General features: G+C 45.7%; 1 protein-coding gene across 2 annotated transcripts in view; it reads right to left on the reverse strand.

Annotated features, from left to right (window-relative positions):
- Window positions 1-1,102: 1,102 nt before the first annotated feature.
- Window positions 1,103-19,076, reverse strand: part of omd (integrator complex subunit 5 omd) — a 147,354-nt gene continuing 129,380 nt past the window's right edge. For both annotated transcript variants that reach the window (XM_075882856.1, XM_037432019.2), the window contains 2 exons: window positions 17,984-18,382; window positions 1,103-2,136 (listed from right to left, as the gene is read on the reverse strand). In XM_075882856.1, the coding sequence (XP_075738971.1) occupies window positions 1,618-2,136; window positions 17,984-18,382 (918 nt within the window). In that variant the 3' untranslated portion in view covers window positions 1,103-1,617. The remainder of the gene's footprint in view (window positions 2,137-17,983; window positions 18,383-19,076) is intronic.

Here is a 19,076-nt window from a genome sequence, read left to right on the forward strand (position 1 = left end):
TCAGGCAGGTTCTGACAGCGTCAGGCAAATCTTTACATCACACGTATAAGTGCATTTGGTTGGGTTACGGTTTCCGTATTGCGGCTTTTCAGTAATTAAAAATTATTTTTGAATTCTACAAGCATTTCAGTTATTGTGTGCGTGAGAAGAGTGTCTAAGAAACATAAAAGCACCATTATCCTGACACAGTCAAAAAATCGCCGCAGTTGGCCGATAAGGGGCGGCTGTTTGGCCGGCTCTGAAGCTAGCGGCATTTCTTGGTTGAGTTTACCTTATTCGAATTGATTTTCACCCAGCCAGACAGGTGTTTGTTGAGCATGTTCACCTTTATAAGCACTGTGTCATTTGCAAGACTCACAGCCACACTGAGAAAAGGTGCCAGGCAGTCCCTCACCGCTGTTGAGTGAGAAGGCATGCAGCAGCATAATGGCCACTTGTAATGAGCGAAGTAACTGCTAAAGTTTTTCAGTTGTTAGTCACGTTTTTTAAGGTTTATTTGCATTTTTCCAGCAAATACACTTATTTTAATAATTATCACTTTTACCAAGAGCACGTTAGTTGTTCATTAATGGAGAAATCGTTCACGACTTTCAGTAGTTTGAGCACTGAAGTTAAACATATTTTGTGGAAATAACGACAAGTACTATAAGTCATGTACTGACAAACAGGCATTCAACCGAATGGAGAGTACCTTGGAGGTATTTGTAAAAAGTATGTATGTACTTTCGTTCGCAGATGCACATATTTTTGCTGAACCAAATAAATGAAAAGATTTTCTCAACTCTTCTACATACTTAGGTAGTAGTTTTTATTATAATTAAAATATTTTCAAGATGGAAATATTCATTAGGTTTCTGCTTTCTTTTTTTGAGGGCTTTCTTTGTGATGACTATTTCATGTTAGCACAGAGTCATCTGGCAACTCTGGCATGCAGGCCCAGTAAGGTGTCCGCATCATCTTCTGCAGCCCACCACAGAGTCTCGTGACTGAGAAGTTCTGGCAGATGCATGGTACGCTTCTGAAAAAGTACATAAAACAGCTGCTTGTTTATTGGGATGTTCAACTTATGCACAAAAAGAAGAGTCAGACCAGACAACACAAATTGAAATCGTGAAGTGAATATTTATTGAGAAGGTGCAGCACTCTAATGAACTAAAAAATTCAGAACTTATGTCATAATTCCTAGTTTGAGCAGAACCCTAGATTTATGCGTGGTACAAAACTAGCTTACAGAGCTCTGCCTACTTTGTGAAACACTTTTTATGACTCATTGTGGCCATGTAGCCAAACTAAGTATATAATTACAAATAGAATAAACAACTGTTTCACTTCTTGATGGCACAAGAAAAAGACAAGAACAGAGAGAGGTGTGACGACCCGAGGGATAAACATTCAAATTTTATCACCCATGGCATTGTGCCTCGCTCTGTCCTTGGAGGGTTTTTTTGTGCATGTGGTCAAGATGTCAGCAACAACTACACCAGACTCTCTTAAAACGAAAGGATGAAAAAAGTGCAGAGGGCACAACCCTAGTTTCTAGTCTTCTCTTCATCGCATTGCTTGGTGCAGTTTTTTTTTTCTGCTAGTGATGGCGGGCCCGATGGTGGCGGGTCCACTTTATGCATCAACATTAAAGAACTTCTGAAAGATCAGTCCGCACGTCTGGATGTTGCTGATCATGATGGCTCGCAGCCGCTCCATGTACTTGAGGTCAGCAGCAGGTGTCTTGAACTCGCGCCACAGTTCACCAGTCGTGGGGTTCTTGTGCGTAAACAGTGCTGGGCTGGGGACGTTGTTACGCATGTACTGCCACACGTCCGAGAGCACGCAAAACAACTCGAAGGGGCTCAGTAGGGGCAGCACCTCGCCCAGGCTGTTCATGGCGGGCGGCAGCAGCTGTCCCAGAGACATGATGCGCAGCACCGTCCGGGTCGTGTCCAGATGCTTGGGGCTGGAGGCGGCTGCTTTTTCCTGGCAGTTGCGCCAGTGGGTCATGGCGACAGCCATGACCGCACGCAGGAGGACGCTGCAGTAGCACAGCGAGGGCCGCACAGATGCTACAAGTCGCAGCAGGTCCCATAAGATGGGGTGGTCCACAAACATGGCCTGGATGTGCAGGTCACGCTCGATGGTCACCTGCATGACGTTTTTTTTTTTTTAAAGATTTTCTGGGTATACTGCGGAGCCTTCGTACGAGTGAGTACACACACATATACGAAAAGTCACTGAATCGGCACAGGGCCGCACCAATGAGTGTAATAGCAACACATCGAACTGTTATACGAAGTAAGGCTAGGATATTTAGGAACCATATGAAATGTAGGGAAGAAGCAGGCTGGAGACCAGGCTGTAGGAGATTATGGCATCGGTACTAAAAATGCCAGAGGAGAGCTACTTGTAGAATTTGCAGAACACAATAATTTACGGATTTTGAATACCTTCTACCGAAAATGAGGAAACCGCAAGTGGACATGGAGGAGCCCTAATGGCGAAAATAAGAATGAAATAGACTTTATAATGAGTGCACACCCAGGCATCGTGCAGGATGTGAAAGTGGTTGGCAAGGTACGATGCAGTGACCATAGAATGGTACGGTCTCGAATTCGCCTAGAATTGGGGAAGGAACGACAGAAACTGATACGCAAGAAGCCAATCAATGAGCTAGCACTGAGAGGGAAAGTACAGAAATTCAGAGTCTCGCTTCAGAACAGGTACTCGGCTCTTAGTGAGGAAACCAACCTTAGCATAGATACAATGAATGATAATCTGACGAGTATAATTACGGAGTGTGCAGTGGAAATTGGAGGCAGGGTAGTTAGACAGGACACTGGCAAGCTTTCCCGGGAAACGAAGAATCTCATTAAGAAGCGTCAAATCATGAAAGTCTCAAGTACAACAGACAAAATAGAACTGGCAGAGCTTTCGAAGTTGATTAATAGGCGTAAGGTATCCGATGTAAGAAGGTATAACATGAAGAGAATTGAACACGCTCTGAAAAACGGAGGAAGCGTCAAAGCAGTGAAGAGGAAACTTGGGATAGGCAAAAATCAAATGTATGCACTAAGGGACAAAGAAGGCAAAATAACTACCAATATGGATAAGATAGTTAAAATAGCGGAGGATTTTTACAGAGATCTGTACAGTAGCCGGGACAACCACGACTTTATTACTATGAGAACTAGCAGTAACCCAGATGACACCCCACCAGTAATGATAGAAGAAGTCAGAAAAGCTTTGGAGAGCATGCAAAGAGGCAAAGCTGCTGGTGAGGATCAGGTAACATCAGATCTTCTGAAAGATGGAGGACAGATTGTGTTAGAAAAACTAGCCACCCTGTTTACGAGGTGTCTCCTGACGGGAAGGGTACCAGAGTCTTGGAAGAACGCTAACATTATCTTAATACATAAGAAAAGAGATGACAAGGACTTGAAGAATTACAGGCCGATTAGCTTGCTCTCTGTAGTATACAAGCTATTTACAAAGGTAATTGCTAACAGAGTAAAGAAAACATTAGAATTCAATCAACCAAAGGAACAAGCAGGATTTCGAACAGGCTATTCAACAATCGACCACATTCATACTATCAATCAGGTAATAGAGAAATGCTCAGAATATAACCAACCGCTATACATAGCCTTCATAGATTACATGAAGGCGTTTGATTCAGTAGAAATATCAGCCGTCATGCAGACATTGCAGAATCAGGGCATCGATGAAGTATATATAAACATCCTGGAAGAAATCTACAAGGGATCAACTGCTACCATAGTGCTTCATAAAGAAAGCAACAGAATACCAATCAAGAAGGGTGTAAGGCAAGGAGACACAATCTCCCCAATGCTATTTACCGCGTGCTTACAGGAGGTTTTCAGGAGCCTAGAATGAGAACAGTAAGGAATAAGAGTTAATGAGGAGTACCTTAGTAGTAACCTGCGCTTCCCCGATGACATTGCATTGCTGAGTAACTCAGGGGACGAATTGCAACTCATGATTACGGAGTTAGACAAGGAGAGCAGAAAGATGGGTCTTAAAATGAATCTGCAGAAAATGAAAGTAATGTACAACAACCTCAGAAAAGAGCAATGCTTCGAGATAGGTAATAGTGCTTTTCAAGTTCTAAAAGACTATGTCTACTTAGGGCAGGTAATAACCGCGGAGCCGAACCACAAGATTGAAGTAACTAGAAGAATAAGAATGGGGTGGAGCACATTTGGCAAGCACTCTCAAATTATGGCAGGTAGATTGCCACTATCCCTCAAGAGGAAGGTATATAACAGCTATATCTTGCCGGTACTTAGCTACAGAGCAGTAACCTGGAGATTTACAAAGAGGGTTCAGCTTAAATTGAGGACGACGCAGCGAGCAATGGAAAGAAAAATGGTAGGTGTAACCTTAAGAGACAAGAAGAGAGCAGAGTGGATTAGGGAACAAACGGGGGTTAAAGGTATCATAGCTGAAATCAAGAAGAACAAATGGACATGGGCCGGGCATGTAGCGCGTAGACAGGATAACCGCTGGTCCTAAAGGGTAACTGACTGGATTCCTAGAGAAGGCAAGCGGGTTAGGGGGAGACAGAAGGTTAGGTGGGCAGACGAGATTAAGAAGTTTGCGGGTATAAATTGGGAGTACCTAGCACAGGACCGGGTTAACTGGCGAATCATGGGAGAGGTCTTTGTCTTGCAGTGGCAGTAGTCAGGCTGATGATGATGATGAAATGTAGTGATCACGGTCAAATGTGCATTGAGCTGCAGCGTTTCTCGCACCACAGCAGCACGTTCTTCCTGTGTCTGGGCACGTATACGAGCCCACCTTGCTTCAGTGTAACTAGCACTCCATTGGAGCTGTTCCGCAAGTGTTCGTACGACACGGCGGCGGTATTACAAAAGCCAAACTACGTACAGAATTTTCACCCGCGTTTCTCTGGCAATGTCTTCCTTGGTGCCGACATCGATGATACCAGTGACAGTAGCGCAAAGAACAGCTTCAATGAACTTCACCAATATGTCCACCTCAGATTGTCCCAGAAATTTCAGCGTGGTCGACAGTGCCACACGCAGCTGCATGGTGGGAGAAGCTCCCTTGCTTGCTTGTTTGTTTCTTTAAATATGGCTCCCATCTACTATTACTATGGTGGATTGGCCATCGAAGTGGCAGATAATGTAAAGAAATTAATTTTATTTTTAAAGGGGTGAGATAGAAATTGATCGCCACAAAAATAAACAAAATTTTTTAAATATTCAACACGCGGCTGGCAGCCACTTCTGTCGGCCTAAAGCATTGTCACTGATACAAAAATAGATCATTGGCCTCTATAAGCTTGACAGCAAACGGCTCATGATGTTTTTAATCTGTTCCTGAGAACTAAACTTGAGTTAATTCAGATGCTAAGCAGGATTGGCTATATTTGTAGAACATGTGGCCTCAAGGACATGCGACAAAGGAGGCTTAATCACAGAGGCCATATATTACAAGCTTGTGTTTCTTCTTGAAATACTGTCACGGGAGAGAGAATGAAAGAAATAAATTTATTCGCAAAATATGCAGGGAGAGTCAAAGGCAGCTGCAGCCAAAATGGAGGAACAACAGCAACAACATCACGAGCACGCTTGCCTTCATCGTCTACGTGATGCTCTCTCGTTGCCGATGTCGTGTAACATATAACCCCCCCTCCCCCCGGCAGTAGCGCAGTCTCGGCAGCGCCTATAGGAGAGTAGGATCACATGCAGAGATGTATGGTTTCAGACGGGACATGTGGACAACGTCAGTGGTGGGTGCGGAAAACGACGATTGACTGTCTCATATGTAATTTCATATGTGACCTCAGTGAGCTGGTGTAAAACCTTGTAAGGCCCCGAGTAGCGAAATAGGGGCTTTGAAGAGAGGCCAACATGGCGGCATGGTGTCCAGAGGAGGACCAATGAACCTGGAGAGTAGGAAACTACTCTGTGATGGCTATCGTAGCGGGCCTTCTGAGAGAGCTGCGAGCCAAGACGACGTTCTCGTGGAATTAGGCGGGCCACTTGAGCCCAAGCAGTGGCATACCGGGCGTACTTTGTAATCATTTGCGAAGTTGATGGGAGAAGAATCTCAAAGGGTAATGCTGGATAGCGGCCGAACAATAAATAGAACGAAGAGAAGCCAGCGGTGTCGTGGCATGACGAATTGTATGCGAATGTACCATAAGGCAAAGTACTATCCCAATCAAGGTGATCTTTGGAAACGTACATGGAGAGCATTGTTGTCAAGGTTCGATTTAGGCGCTCGGTAAGACCATTTGTTTGACAATGGTAGGCCGTAGTAAGCTTGTGATGCGTCGAATACGAGCGAAGGATGTCGCTTACGACTTTTGAAAGAAATGAGCGACCACGATCAGTCAGCAGCTGTCCAGGAGCACCATGGTGAAGAATAACATTATGAAGCAAGAAGTCCGCGACGTCAGTGGCACAGCTTGTCAGTAGCGCTCTTGGGATAGCGCATCTTGTGGCGTAGTCAGTGGCTACGACTATCCACTTGTTTCCAGTCAGAGAAGTAGGAAATGATCCAATGAGATCGAGACCAACGCGGTAGAAAGGAATGGTGGGTGTGTCTATTGGTTGGAGCGGACCAGCTAATGGCAAGGTGGAATGTTTGGAGCGCTGGCAGGACTCACAAGCAGTAACGTATCGGCTCACAAAACAGTGAAGGCCTGGCCAGAAGAATCTACACCGCACACAATCGTACGTGCGCATGACCCCGAGATGTCCAGCGGTGGGGGCGTCGTAAAGCTGTTCAAGAACAGTGGAACCGAGTGTAGCAGGAACTACGAGTAGTAACTCTGGTCCCTTGGCACTGGTGTTGCGTTGGTAAAGAATGCCATCGCGTAAAATAAACAAGTGTAGCGACATGTCTACTTGGGGCAAACGTAGACTGTGCATGATAGACCGTAAGTGGACATCACTGAGCTGTTCCTTGCGTATATCGGTGAAAGCAGACATGGCGAAGACACAAGGGTCAGAATCATGTGCTGAAAGGTCGGGTGGGTCCACGGGGTGACGATAGACAGCCAGCATCCTGGTGCTCCGTGATGATAGACAGCCAGCATCCTGGTGCATTAGGCCAGATTTGTATTCCACGTCAAAGCTGTATTCTTGTAGTTTCAAGGCCCAACGGCCAAGTCATCCAGTTGGATCTTTAAGAGACGACAGCCAGCACAATGCATGGTAATCTGTAATTACCGAAAAGGTGCGGCCAAACACGTATGGTCGAAATTCTCTGACTGCCCAAACTAGTGCGAGGCACTCGGACTCTGTGAAGGAAAACTTGCTCTCGGAAGAGGAAAGGAGGCGGCTGGCATAAGCGATGACGCGATCTTGTCCTCGTTGCCGCAGGGCGGGAACAGCACCGATACCATGTCCACTGGCATCGGTATGAACTTCAGTACATATGGGCTGACGGGTCGAAATTGGCCAAGATGGGTTGGGAAGTAAGTAATGTTGTAAGGGTGCTGAAGACAGTCGCTTGGTCAGTACCCCAATAAAAAGGCATGTTCCTTCTTGAGTAGTTCCGTAAGCGGTCGGGCAATGTCAGCGAAATTCTTCACAAAACGTCGAAAGTAGGAATACAGGCCAATCCTACAGGCCGAACCTCTTTTGCGGAACGTGGTACGAGAAAATTTTTGACAACTCGAATTTTGTCAGGACCGGGTTGCACACCTCAAGCACTGACAAGGTGTCCTAGCACAGTGATTTCCCGATGGCCAAAGCGACATTTGGAAGAGTTGAACTGAAGTCCTGCTGAACGCAAAACCTCAAGGACAGCCGATAAGCGGCTAACTAAGGTGGGTTTCAAATGTAGGTGAAAATATGACGACGTCATCGAGATAGCACAGGCACGTGGATCATTTGTATCTACGCAGGAGAGAGGCCATCTTCCTTTCAGATGTAGCAGGGGCATTACACAATCGGAATGGCATAACCTTGAACTGGATAAGTCCATCCGGTGCAATGAATGCGGTTTTCTCACAGAAATCTGGCAGTATCCTGATCCTAAGCATATCCTGATCGTAAGTCGATAGATGAAAATTAGGCAGTCCCATGTAAGCAGACGAGAGCATCGTCAATCCTCGGTAGTGGATACCAGCCTTTCGTGTTACTTTGTTTAAGTGACAGTAGTATACGCAGAAATGCAGGCTGCCATCTTCTTCTTGACTAGCACAACAACCGATGCCCATAGACTACAAAAAGGTTCGATGACGTCTTTTGTGAGTATTTTTTCAACTTTGTGCTGGATAACTTGTCGCTGAGCATTAGACACGCAATAAGGACGTTGTGGGATGAAGCTGGCGTCTCCAGTGTTGATCCTATGAGTTGCGAAGAATGTCGGACCCAAAGGGCGGTCATCAAAATCAAAGATGTCACGGTAGGATTTCAGCAGGTGCGGGATATCAGCTGTCTGTGCTGGAAGAAGGTTAGGGGCGATCATATTGTCGGTGATGGCATCCGCTGCGCTCCGCGAGGAGAATGGAGCAGAGGACGAAGATGATTCGGCAACAAACACCGAAAAAGCAGCATTGATAGAAGAAACTTTTGCCAAAGTTATACCATCTGAGATAATTTGAGCGCACCAGCTAAAGTTTAGGATCGGAAGAGATGCTGCATTTTCTGTGACTGTCAAAAGTGTGAGAGGCACAGCAACATTTTTGGCCAGCAGAACGTCAGCAATAGGTGCCAACATGTAATCACCGTCGAGGACAGGAGGGACAGACCTCAGGTTCATGTAGATAACGGCTTGAGGTGCTAGGCGAACGTGATCTACAGAACACAGACGTGGTTGAGCTGGTGTGGGGTCTTCATGTTAACACGGAAAATCATGTTGAAGCATGCATGTCGGTTCCACAATCTATAAGGGCCGAGTGGGCAGATAAAAAGTCCATGCCGAGGACAAGTTCATGGGAAAAATAGCACTGTCGTGGAGCGATCGGCAACACTTACACGTTCGAAGCACATTCCAAGCACGAGAAACGTACGGGTACTGTGGGTGGCGTTGAAACTTTCCTAAGGCGACACAAAGTTCTGAATTCATCACTGATATGTGAGCCCCTGTGTCCACAAGTGCAACAACGGGTGTGTCGTCTATTTCAAGGTCAATAAGGTTGCGTCGAGTCGGCAGCATCGTCAGAGCATTTGGCAGGCACGTGGTCGATGCAGCATCACTTCCGGGAGCTGCATCATCTAGTTTTGCCGCGGCAGGTGGTCAGTCTGCGAAATTGGGGCGAGCGAGACGATGGGCGACGGGAGAGCAGTGAACGGGACTGGTGAGCATGTGGATATGGAGAACCATGACGATATGACGGCATAGAAGGAACGTCTTCACTGGTGGCCTGAGGTGATTCTCGGTAAGGTTGAAAGCGTCCATGATCTCTCTCTGGGCGATGGGTGTACCCATAGGATGCCTGATGGCAATACCACCGAGTGTTACAATGGCGGGCCACGTGTCCGATATGGCGGCAGTTGAAACAAATCGGACGATCGTCAGTAGTCTTCCACTTGACTGGATTGCGAGGGCGCACCGGTAGGTTTTGGCTTTGGGCATACGAAACAGGGGGTTGACGACAGTCGATCAGCTGAGAAGGAGTTGTAGTGCTCTCGTAGGCCAGTCCAGCATAGGAAAGCTCTTGTCGCACAGTGGCATGTACCAGTGGCACCATCTGAGGGCTAGAGTCACAGGCATGGGAACACGTGGACGCAAGAGACAGAGCTTCAAGTTCATGTTCGATGATCTTGGTCACATGCTCTGCAGTTACCAGTGTCTGTAGTGCAGACTGCCTTCGCACGACCAGGTTGCTGCTGTGTTTGGTAGTCGAGTGAAACGGTGGGCGATACGTGGACTTCTTGCGGCCTTAAAACGCTGGCACTCCTTGATAATGGCATCAACCGTGTTGCAGTCCTTGCGTATGAGAAGGTTGAATGCATCATCTGCAATGCTTTTCAATATCTGCGCTGCTTTCTCAGTTTCTTCCACGCCATTGTCTGCTTTTCAGCAAAGGGTGAGCACGTCCTGTATGTACGTCACATAGGACTCTGCTGACGTTTGTGCACGAGATGCCAGCTCCTTCTTGGCCGCTGCCTTTCTACCCACAGACTTGCCGAAAAGGGCGTGCATCTTTTCCTTGCACGCATCCCAGCGTCCAATTTCTTCTTCGTGGTTCTCGAACCACACTTTTGCTGTTCCTTTCAAGTAGAACAGAATGTTGGCCAACATAAGAGTTTGATCCCAGGGGTAATTCTTACTTGTACGTTTGTACAATGGCAATCGTTCTTCAATTTCGACATCATCAGTGCCACAGAACGTGCCAGGATCTTTTAGCTGCAGAAGGACAAGAGTTGTTGTTGTAGTCGCCTCGGCGAGAGCGGGTCCCTGGTTTGCCATGGTGGAAAAATCCAAACCTCGACCACTGCGAAGCTCCGTTATATTGTGTTGTACCCAGCACCTCCACCAAATGTCGCAGGGGTGAGAGAATGAATAAAATACATATATATTTAAAAAATATGCAGCTGCAGAGGGAGCTGCAGCCAAGATGGAGGAACAACAGCAACAACAACACAAGCGCGATCGCCTTCGTCGTCTACCTGATGCTCTCTCGTCGCGAATGTCATGTAACAATATAAATAGATGGTGCTACAAGTAAAACATTGAGACAGAAAACTTTCAGCGGAACTAGCTGTCTCATTTTTCGTGCTGCATAACGAGCGAAGAAAAATGTGAATTTATGGGCTCGTTTTTCTTTGTTAGACACTACATTAAAGGACCAGTCAACAAGCTCTGACTTTTTTTTTTTTTACACCCCCCAAACAAGCCCGGTAATTCGTATAGTAGGCAGCAGCGATCACATTTTCTGATTATTACAGAGCTGCGCAACACGCAGAGCCTCCGTTTGGAAAAACGAAATTCCTGCACTCCTGACTTATGTCTGACCAATGCTCCTTGCACACGTAGCTACAACAACTCGGCGATCGGCCACGTGACGCAGCACGCAGCTCGTTGATTGGTCTAAACCAGGTCTCAACAAACAGTAGTGAAGTCAACGACAGTTCCTGTTCCCGCCCACAGCTACGACAGAGCTATTCAATCATACAAGTTCCGAAACTCCCCACAGGCTCCATGCATCGAAATAAGGACACTTCAATCACCCAGTTATTGGGAGTGAGCAGATTGTCAAGCCACCTGTTGATCAGCACACGCACTATTAAGCGCATATTATGTGTTTTGTGTTGCTGCTCCCAGATGGCGTGAATATCTGCTCACAAAAAATTAAACTCCAGAAAAATCGGGCCAACTTCATATCCGGGTTTTAGAACGCAGTTTTGCTGCAAATCGTTGTTGGCTGCAAATTGAGCGACTGGGCCGTGGCAAAGCATCGGCACCCAATAAACAGTAAACAGCCAGGCATCGCAGCAAGCGGAAGTGCGTTGCGACTGACGGAGTTCACCGATGGCGTCAATCACTGACGTCTTGTCACATTGCTGAAGTGGGCGGAGTCACGATGACGGGCCATGCCTTCCCCCTCTTTCTGAAGGAGAAGGGTGGTGAGGCTGCGAGAAAATCTGAAACCAGCCAAATGTGATGTTCTATCCCCGGTAACTTCCTTAACATATAGCACATATTCGCAAAACCCTTGCGGCAGCATGTTCACAAAATAAAAGTGCATATGTTTCTCTTTATAACTTATGGACCTTGGGGTTCTTTACTGGCCCTTTAACAAGAAAAGGCAATAATGCGAGAGAAAGTATAGGAAATGTTATTATAAATAGCTGTGATGTAAATGTGAAGACAGAAAGTGGACGAAAAGATAACTTGCCACCGGCATGATTCGAACCTGCAATCTTCGAATAACATGTTTGATGCTCTACCACTGAGCCACGGTGGCGGTTATCCCCCCATCCACTTTGCAGGGTTTATATGGGCATTCAAATGCAGGAGCGTAAGTCAGCGCCACCTGTTGCCATGGCGGCGAGAGTGGAACACTCTTCTTGTCTGTTTGGCGTCACATAGTATGTAAACTGACCACAAGATGGAAGTTGACCAATAATCCCTCACATACCACCTCAAGGCATCAAGTCCGCCAAAACGAGACAATGGCTATGAATGTCAGTCAGCATGTTAAGGAACTATTGTAAGCTGCAGATGGGTTGAAAGCACGAAAAAACGCAATGATTCTTTCGTTTCATTACACGTATGCTAACGCGACCACAAGCTATTAAAGTGAAGTAGCATGTAGATAGATATCATCGCGAACAAGTAACGCGCATTTATCATTGAAATTGAATTTGAGTTCATCTATAGGCTTCCTTGCGTCCGTGTAATACCAGAGGACTTCCGCCGTAACCGTGAGAGGCCGCCGTAACTGTGAGAGGATAGGTGGGGCAATCCACCTCCTCATTTATGCTTCGAACGGCGTCCATTTTGCGATCACTGCAAAGGGTCAATCAAAGCAAAAATTATTTGATTTGTGGAAAGTCTAAGCTCAAGACTGTCACATTCAAGCCTAGTCGACACGATGACGGCAATGCAGGTGAAAAGGCATGACTGACAAACTGTTAGCAGGGAAGCTGAATCTCGCGTCACTCTTTTCTGCGGTCAGCTGTAGGCGGCTGCTAGCAAGCGTTCGCAGCACTAAAAATGGCGGGCTTGCCAGCCAGTTTGAATCGTGCTAGATATCGGCGGTATAAATAAATAAAACTGATCCTTATTCGTCCGTCAGTTGCATTTTGGGTCGCGAATCGCTTCTAGGAGGTCCATAGTTGCTTGTAGACGCAAAAATCTTGATATGAATAAATTTGATGTCAGTGTTTTTAACCTTGACTTCAGGCCTATTTTCTTTAGGGCGTGCAACACGTTTTGAATACACGGCACGACAATCTTTTGCATTCCATCCGAACTGTCTGCACAAGTGCTAAACGGTCTATTTAACTTTTTTTAGCGCACTTTCTGCTAGTGAGATAAGTACAAGGCCAGGGTAACCTGCTAGAGAAAGGCACTCTTTCTGATTATCAGAACTACTAGACGTCTTATGGGGGATGATTTGCGAAACGTGTTCTAAAAACAAAGATTAGGGATTGCTCGCTTTACCAACTTAGAATACGATGATTGATACGAAAGTAGCATCTTGTTGTTGCGAGAACGATAATCCCAACAAGCATGATATTCAAGCAGAAAAATTTTTCAGCCGAAAAACTGAATGGCGTTTTATTTCCAGACTGCAAGGATAATGGGCCAGCTACATCACTAAAATGCTGAATACAGTCAGACAGAACAAGGTCTATGGAGACTTTGGTTTTTAAGAACCCGCTAGCTTTCAGAAGGGTTGCTGATCGGGCGAGTTGGTCATCTATGAATGTAGCGTGTATTAGCGCAGTACATAAATGAAAGGGACACGGCACAGACGTAGAGATAGGTAGGCGCTAAACTTACAACTGTTTATTTCATGCCAATCACCCCCATTTTATACATCCGCGACGAAGCACGACTCATCTTTCACGTGTACTTAAACCAAGGAACGTCATTTTCTTTTTTGACAAGCATATCGATGACGAGCTTACACACAAATGGCCTAATTCTTCTATAGCTACGGCTTTTTTTATCTCCCGTATGAGCCGATCTCTAGAATGACCGATAACTATGCAACTATACAGATCAGGGGAGCACCCACAGTCTTTGCAGTGTGCCGCCAGGAATCGTCCCGTCGTAAGCTTATTTCTCGCATTATAGCAGTGCTCGCGTAATCCGTCATTCGTACACCGTTTTGTTTGCCCAATATAGTACATCTCGCAAGATAATACAAACTTGTAGATGACACAGGATACACAATCAACGAATCTAATGTGGTGTTTCTTATCACAAGCTGGGGAGCAACATTTCTTGAACAAGTGAACTTGCAAAGCTCCCCTAGTTTCTTGGGCGCTGAAAAAACGACACGTACATTAGCCCTTTCGGCCACTTTAAGTTGTGAGAAATTGTGTGCGTGTAAGGAATTACACCTACTCTGCAGCCCGAGTACTCCGAAACTTGCGTCTGCGTCTTAGCCTTAGACAGAGTGATGTCATCATTTCGTTTAAAAACACTGGAGATGGCCTCGTCTGCCTTAGCACAAAATGTGCCTGTAGGCAAAACGGCAAAGCCACCTTCTTTGTCGGCAGGTAATACACACAACGCACTGCTAGTGAAAAAATCGGCAACGCGTTTGACAGAATGTTATTATGCTCGGAAAACCACACGAGCTGGTGGTATGAGCCGCGAGCGAATAAGTCTCTTATTTCTTTCGCTTCCGTGCATTCAAAACTCATTAAGAGGGGCATCGCAAACTTGTGTTTTAAAAATGTCGTGACCAAATCGTGTCACCAAAAGATGGCATCCAGTTTCGAGACCCAAAGCAAGCGTCTAACCGAAGCAGGCTACCCAATTCTGTTATAGATTTCTGTAGCGAAACGCATTCTCCAAATGTCTAGAAAAGAAAACAGACGTGAAGTTTCGGAGTACTCGGGCTGCAGAGTAGGTGTAATCCCTTACATGCACACAATTTCTCATAACTTAAGCAAAGTGGCCCAAAGGGCTAATGCACGTGTCGTTTTTTCAGTGCCCAAGAAACTAGGGGAGCTTTGCAAGCTCACTTGTCCAAGAAATGTTGCTCCCCCAGCTAGTGATAAGAAACACCACATTAGATTCGTTGATTGTGTATCCTGTGTCATCTACAAGTTTGTATTATCTTGCGAGATGTACTATATTGGGCAAACAAAACAGTGTCTGAATGACGGATTACGCGAGCACTGCTATAATGCGAGAAATAAGCTTACGGCGGGACGATTCCTGGCGGCACACTGCAAAGACTGTGGGTGCTCCCCTGATCTGTATAGTTGCATAGTTATCGGTCGTTCTAGAGATCGGCTCATACGGGAGATAAAAAAAGTCGAAGCTATAGAAGAATTAGGCCATTTGTGTAAGCTCGTCATCGATATCCTTGTCAGAAAAGGAAATGACGTTCCTTGGTTTAAGAACACTTGCAAGATGAGTCGTGCTTCGTCGCGGATGTATAAAATGGGGGTGATTGGCATGAAATAAACAAATGTAAGTTTAGCGCCTACCTATCTCTACGTCTGTGTCATGTCCCTTTCTCTTATGTACTGCGCTAATACACGCTACGTCCGCTAGCTTTCTTTGAAACGTGGTTCCTCCAAAATGGTCAATACATTCTTCAACACATGACAACAGCAGTTTCTGAGACGTGGAGTATATATATATGAGATCTAACAGACAAGAATGCCAAGGAATGTATAGGGGAAGTTATTAGAACCAATGTAATGTAAATAAGAAGAAAGAAAAGTGGGTGAAAAAATAACTTGCTGTGAGCAGGAGAAAGTTATTTTTTCACCCACTTTTCTTTCTTCTTATTTACATTGCATTAGTTCTAATAACTTCCCCTATACATTCCTTGGCGTTGTGGTCTGTTAGATCTCATTAATATTGTGTCAAAACACGGAAAAACGAGCCCTTAGGTACACACTTCTTTCCCTTACGTGTGTGTGTGTGTGTGTGTGTGTGTGTGTGTGTGTGTGTGTGTGTGTGTGTGTGTGTGTGTGTGTGTGTGTGTGTGTGCGTGCGTGTGTGGGTGTGTGTGTAATTTGTTATGTACATATAACAAGCTGGAATACCTTTGCCAATGTTCGTTCTTAGGAACTGTACCACATCATTCAAGCTTGTAGCGTCGAACGCATCATCAATGCGCAACATGTGGTGCCCATTCCGGAAAAAAAAAAAAAACTGCTCAGTCACTTCTGCGATGTACCTCTTCGCAAAACTATGACCTAAAAAGGCCTTCCCTGCTTTACCTTCAGATCAAGGTCACCACTTTTATCTAGGCACCTAGCTCATCTAACTTGAGATTTGAGCATACCTTTTTTCCACTTTGCTTTCACTTTTTTTTTTAAACGAAACACTAACACATCTTTTCAATACAGATTTTACGGATGCGTGGGTTGCTGACGCAAACTCCTCTTCTGCGACAACAATAAATCCATGATCTTTGTCCGCTGGCAGAAGGCACAGTGAATTATCCCGCAAAAATTGCTGCACATGATGAACTGGCTGGCGATTCGGTGCAGACCTCTTTCGGGACAGCACAGTGACGCACTCGGTCGCGAGACTGTCATCCTCGGCGCTACTCTAGCCACCAATTTTGTTAGAGAAATCAGCTCGGGGATTGACTTCCCAGGTTCACTGGTGAACTTGGGACCAAGGCCAAGTGTCTCTTTGACCTGCCTTAGTGTGCTGACACTCCGAGCCAGAGCGTGAAGAACCTTTGGTAGGTCGGCTTGCAAACTGCATCCACTCTATCGTGCGATTCGTGATGCAATGAAATTTTCGGGTTTGACAGTAGGCTTTTGAATTGTGCCTGGCAGACAAACCGATTCCCTGTTGCAGAATACTCCTGCATATCTTGCCGGCCTGTCATTGCCACTCCTATCCTCATTTTATGACTGAGTGAAGGCGCAAAGCCGCCAAACAGTAGTGCAACTTCTTCAGGAAGAACTTTTGACTCCGTGTGGAAGGAAAGTGTTCTGGTGCAGCACGTGGCAATGGTGATGAGGGGAAATATACTGCACAGGAATTAGAAATACTACACGCAAAAGAGCCCGAGGTACTGGAATTTTTCAAGACATAAGAGTTCTTCTGTTTGAATATCGTGTGTGTTGGAATGATCACCCTCGCGACAACAAGATTCTGCTTTCGTATAAATCTAGGCTGGTGAAGCAAGCACTCGCTAATTTTTATTTTACAACACACTTCGCAAATCATTCCCCCATAAGACGTCTAGCAGTTTTGATAATCAGAAGGAGGGCCTTTCACTGGCAGGGTGCTTCGGCCATGTAAATTATCTCAGTAGCAGAAAGTGCGCTAAAAAAGTTAAATAAACCGTTTAGAACTTGCACAGACAGTTCAAATGGAATGAAAAAGGTTGTTGTGCGGTGCATTCACTACGTGTCGCACGCTCCAAAGAAACTAGGTCAGAAGGTTAAGGCAGATGCGCTTTTTTCTACCCGAGAAAAACTAACGAGCATTTGCAAGACTACAGACCCATTAGCCTAAAGACAGACAAAATGCGTGAAAAAAAGTCAATCACTCTTTGTTCCATGTGTAAATAATGTAGTGCATCACTTTTTGTTTTCTGGTGGCAAGGTTTACATTGCGTAGTCGGGGAGATGCCTGAATGATAATAGGCTAAGAGAACATAAGCAGAAACTGGGCAGATATAGAGACAGTCTGTACATTGCAATGATTGTGGGTGTAAAGCGTTGTTGTTCACAGAGTGCCCCGTTGCGTATATATATAGAAATGGGGATAAGACCAGAAGTGAGATTGTTTAAGCCACCTTGACTTCGAGGGCCATTGATAGCCTTGTCAGCTGCTCCACGGTGGTACTGACTATACGTGAGTTGACAATTTTTGAGACAACAAGCTTTCATGCACGATGATTAGACCTTTGGGTGCAAACCTATTTACATGTTAATCTTGAAAATAAACAAATCAGTTGAACATTACCGCTCGTCCTGTCGTCTCTCTCTAGTTCATGTGAGTTGGCACCATTCCACTTTTCAAGGCACATAACCAACTAGCCCAAGAAGTCATGTTGACGTGAAAACACACCCAAGAAGTCAAGAGACCACAAAACACCAACTAACAACTGAGGAAATGAAATAGGTAACGAAAACTTGTCTGCATACACCCAAGCAACAGGCGAACCCATCCGTCTAGCATACTTCAAAGATAACTGTTGAAACATACCAGTTGGATCACACACGCATTACCACTATTGTCGACATGCTATTTTCTCAGCTGCTGCTTTGAAGGTAATAATGTGAGCTCCCCAAACACAATCACAGTGACTGCAGCATCATTGACATGGTGTGAATGACGCTCGTTTGGCACCAAAGATAGCAGATTTTATTGTCACCTTGAGAAAATCCTCATCCGGCCAAGGAAGCCCGTTGAACATGACGTCCGACGATATCATCTCGACTAGGAGCAATGCGACAATCTTCATGCCGCCTACCGGAGAAGTGCGCATAGGTGACGGCCTGTCGTTGCGCCAGGGCAATGCGCAGCAAGCGGTGATGGCCTCCAATAAAAGCTGCTTGTTTAGCGCCACCTCCTCGTCCGCGATGGGCGGTGGTGGAGGTATGCTCCGCAGGCCCGATCCGATGATGCCGACGCGCACTATGGAAGAGTGGCTCTGCGGGAAGTTGATGGATGTTGCAAACTTTTGGTTCTCATCCAGGAGGTGGACGAAGCGTGGCTGTCGCAGAAATGCCTCGCTACTGCGCCGTGGATGTGAGCCAAACCGCCAGGAAACCTGCGGTGATTGATTCATCAATTCTTTTGTGAAGGTATTGGTGAGTCATAGCCTTAAAACTCCTTTTGTTTACAAGCAATACATTGCCGATAAATTCTATAGTGAATTATAGTTTATGACATTTTGGAAAACAGCAGGGAAAACGAGGTATTCTTGACAAAGAGCATTGTTGGTGATGTTCTTTAGAGAAAACTTGGAGTTAAGTGCGAGTCTGTAGCCTTTATTCACTGCCTTGGTCACTGTGCAGGCCAATTCCCAGTAAGACCCCATGGGGGACCAGCGCTAGATAGATGGCGCGCCGAAAAAAAAAAAACACCTGGCGGAGAGTTGTGACACAACTCAGCTGCTCGCGCCCAGACGACCGGCCGTAGTGTACCACTCTGAGAGCACGCGCATGCGCCGCTACTGCGCTTCATTTTGAAACGAACAGCTCGAAAAGCCATGGCACCAGTAATACTGCACTGTAGTTTTAAAAAAATAACTTTGTCCGAAGGCTACTCTCACACAAAAAGCACTAAAAAACGGAGAGAAGCCCTGCAATGCGGACAACATCTATGCGTATAGTATCAAAGGGGCAGTGCTGTGCCGTGATGACGGCTCCCTTGTCCTCATTTCCTGGTTGCGTGCTGAGTTGGGCTAATGCTAGTACTGGCTGGCATGCCCTCAGTCTGCAGTAAAAAAAAAAAAAAAAAGC

This window comes from Rhipicephalus microplus, unplaced genomic scaffold, assembly GCF_043290135.1.
Source record: "Rhipicephalus microplus isolate Deutch F79 unplaced genomic scaffold, USDA_Rmic scaffold_14, whole genome shotgun sequence".
In the NCBI taxonomy this organism is placed as follows: domain Eukaryota; kingdom Metazoa; phylum Arthropoda; class Arachnida; order Ixodida; family Ixodidae; genus Rhipicephalus; species Rhipicephalus microplus.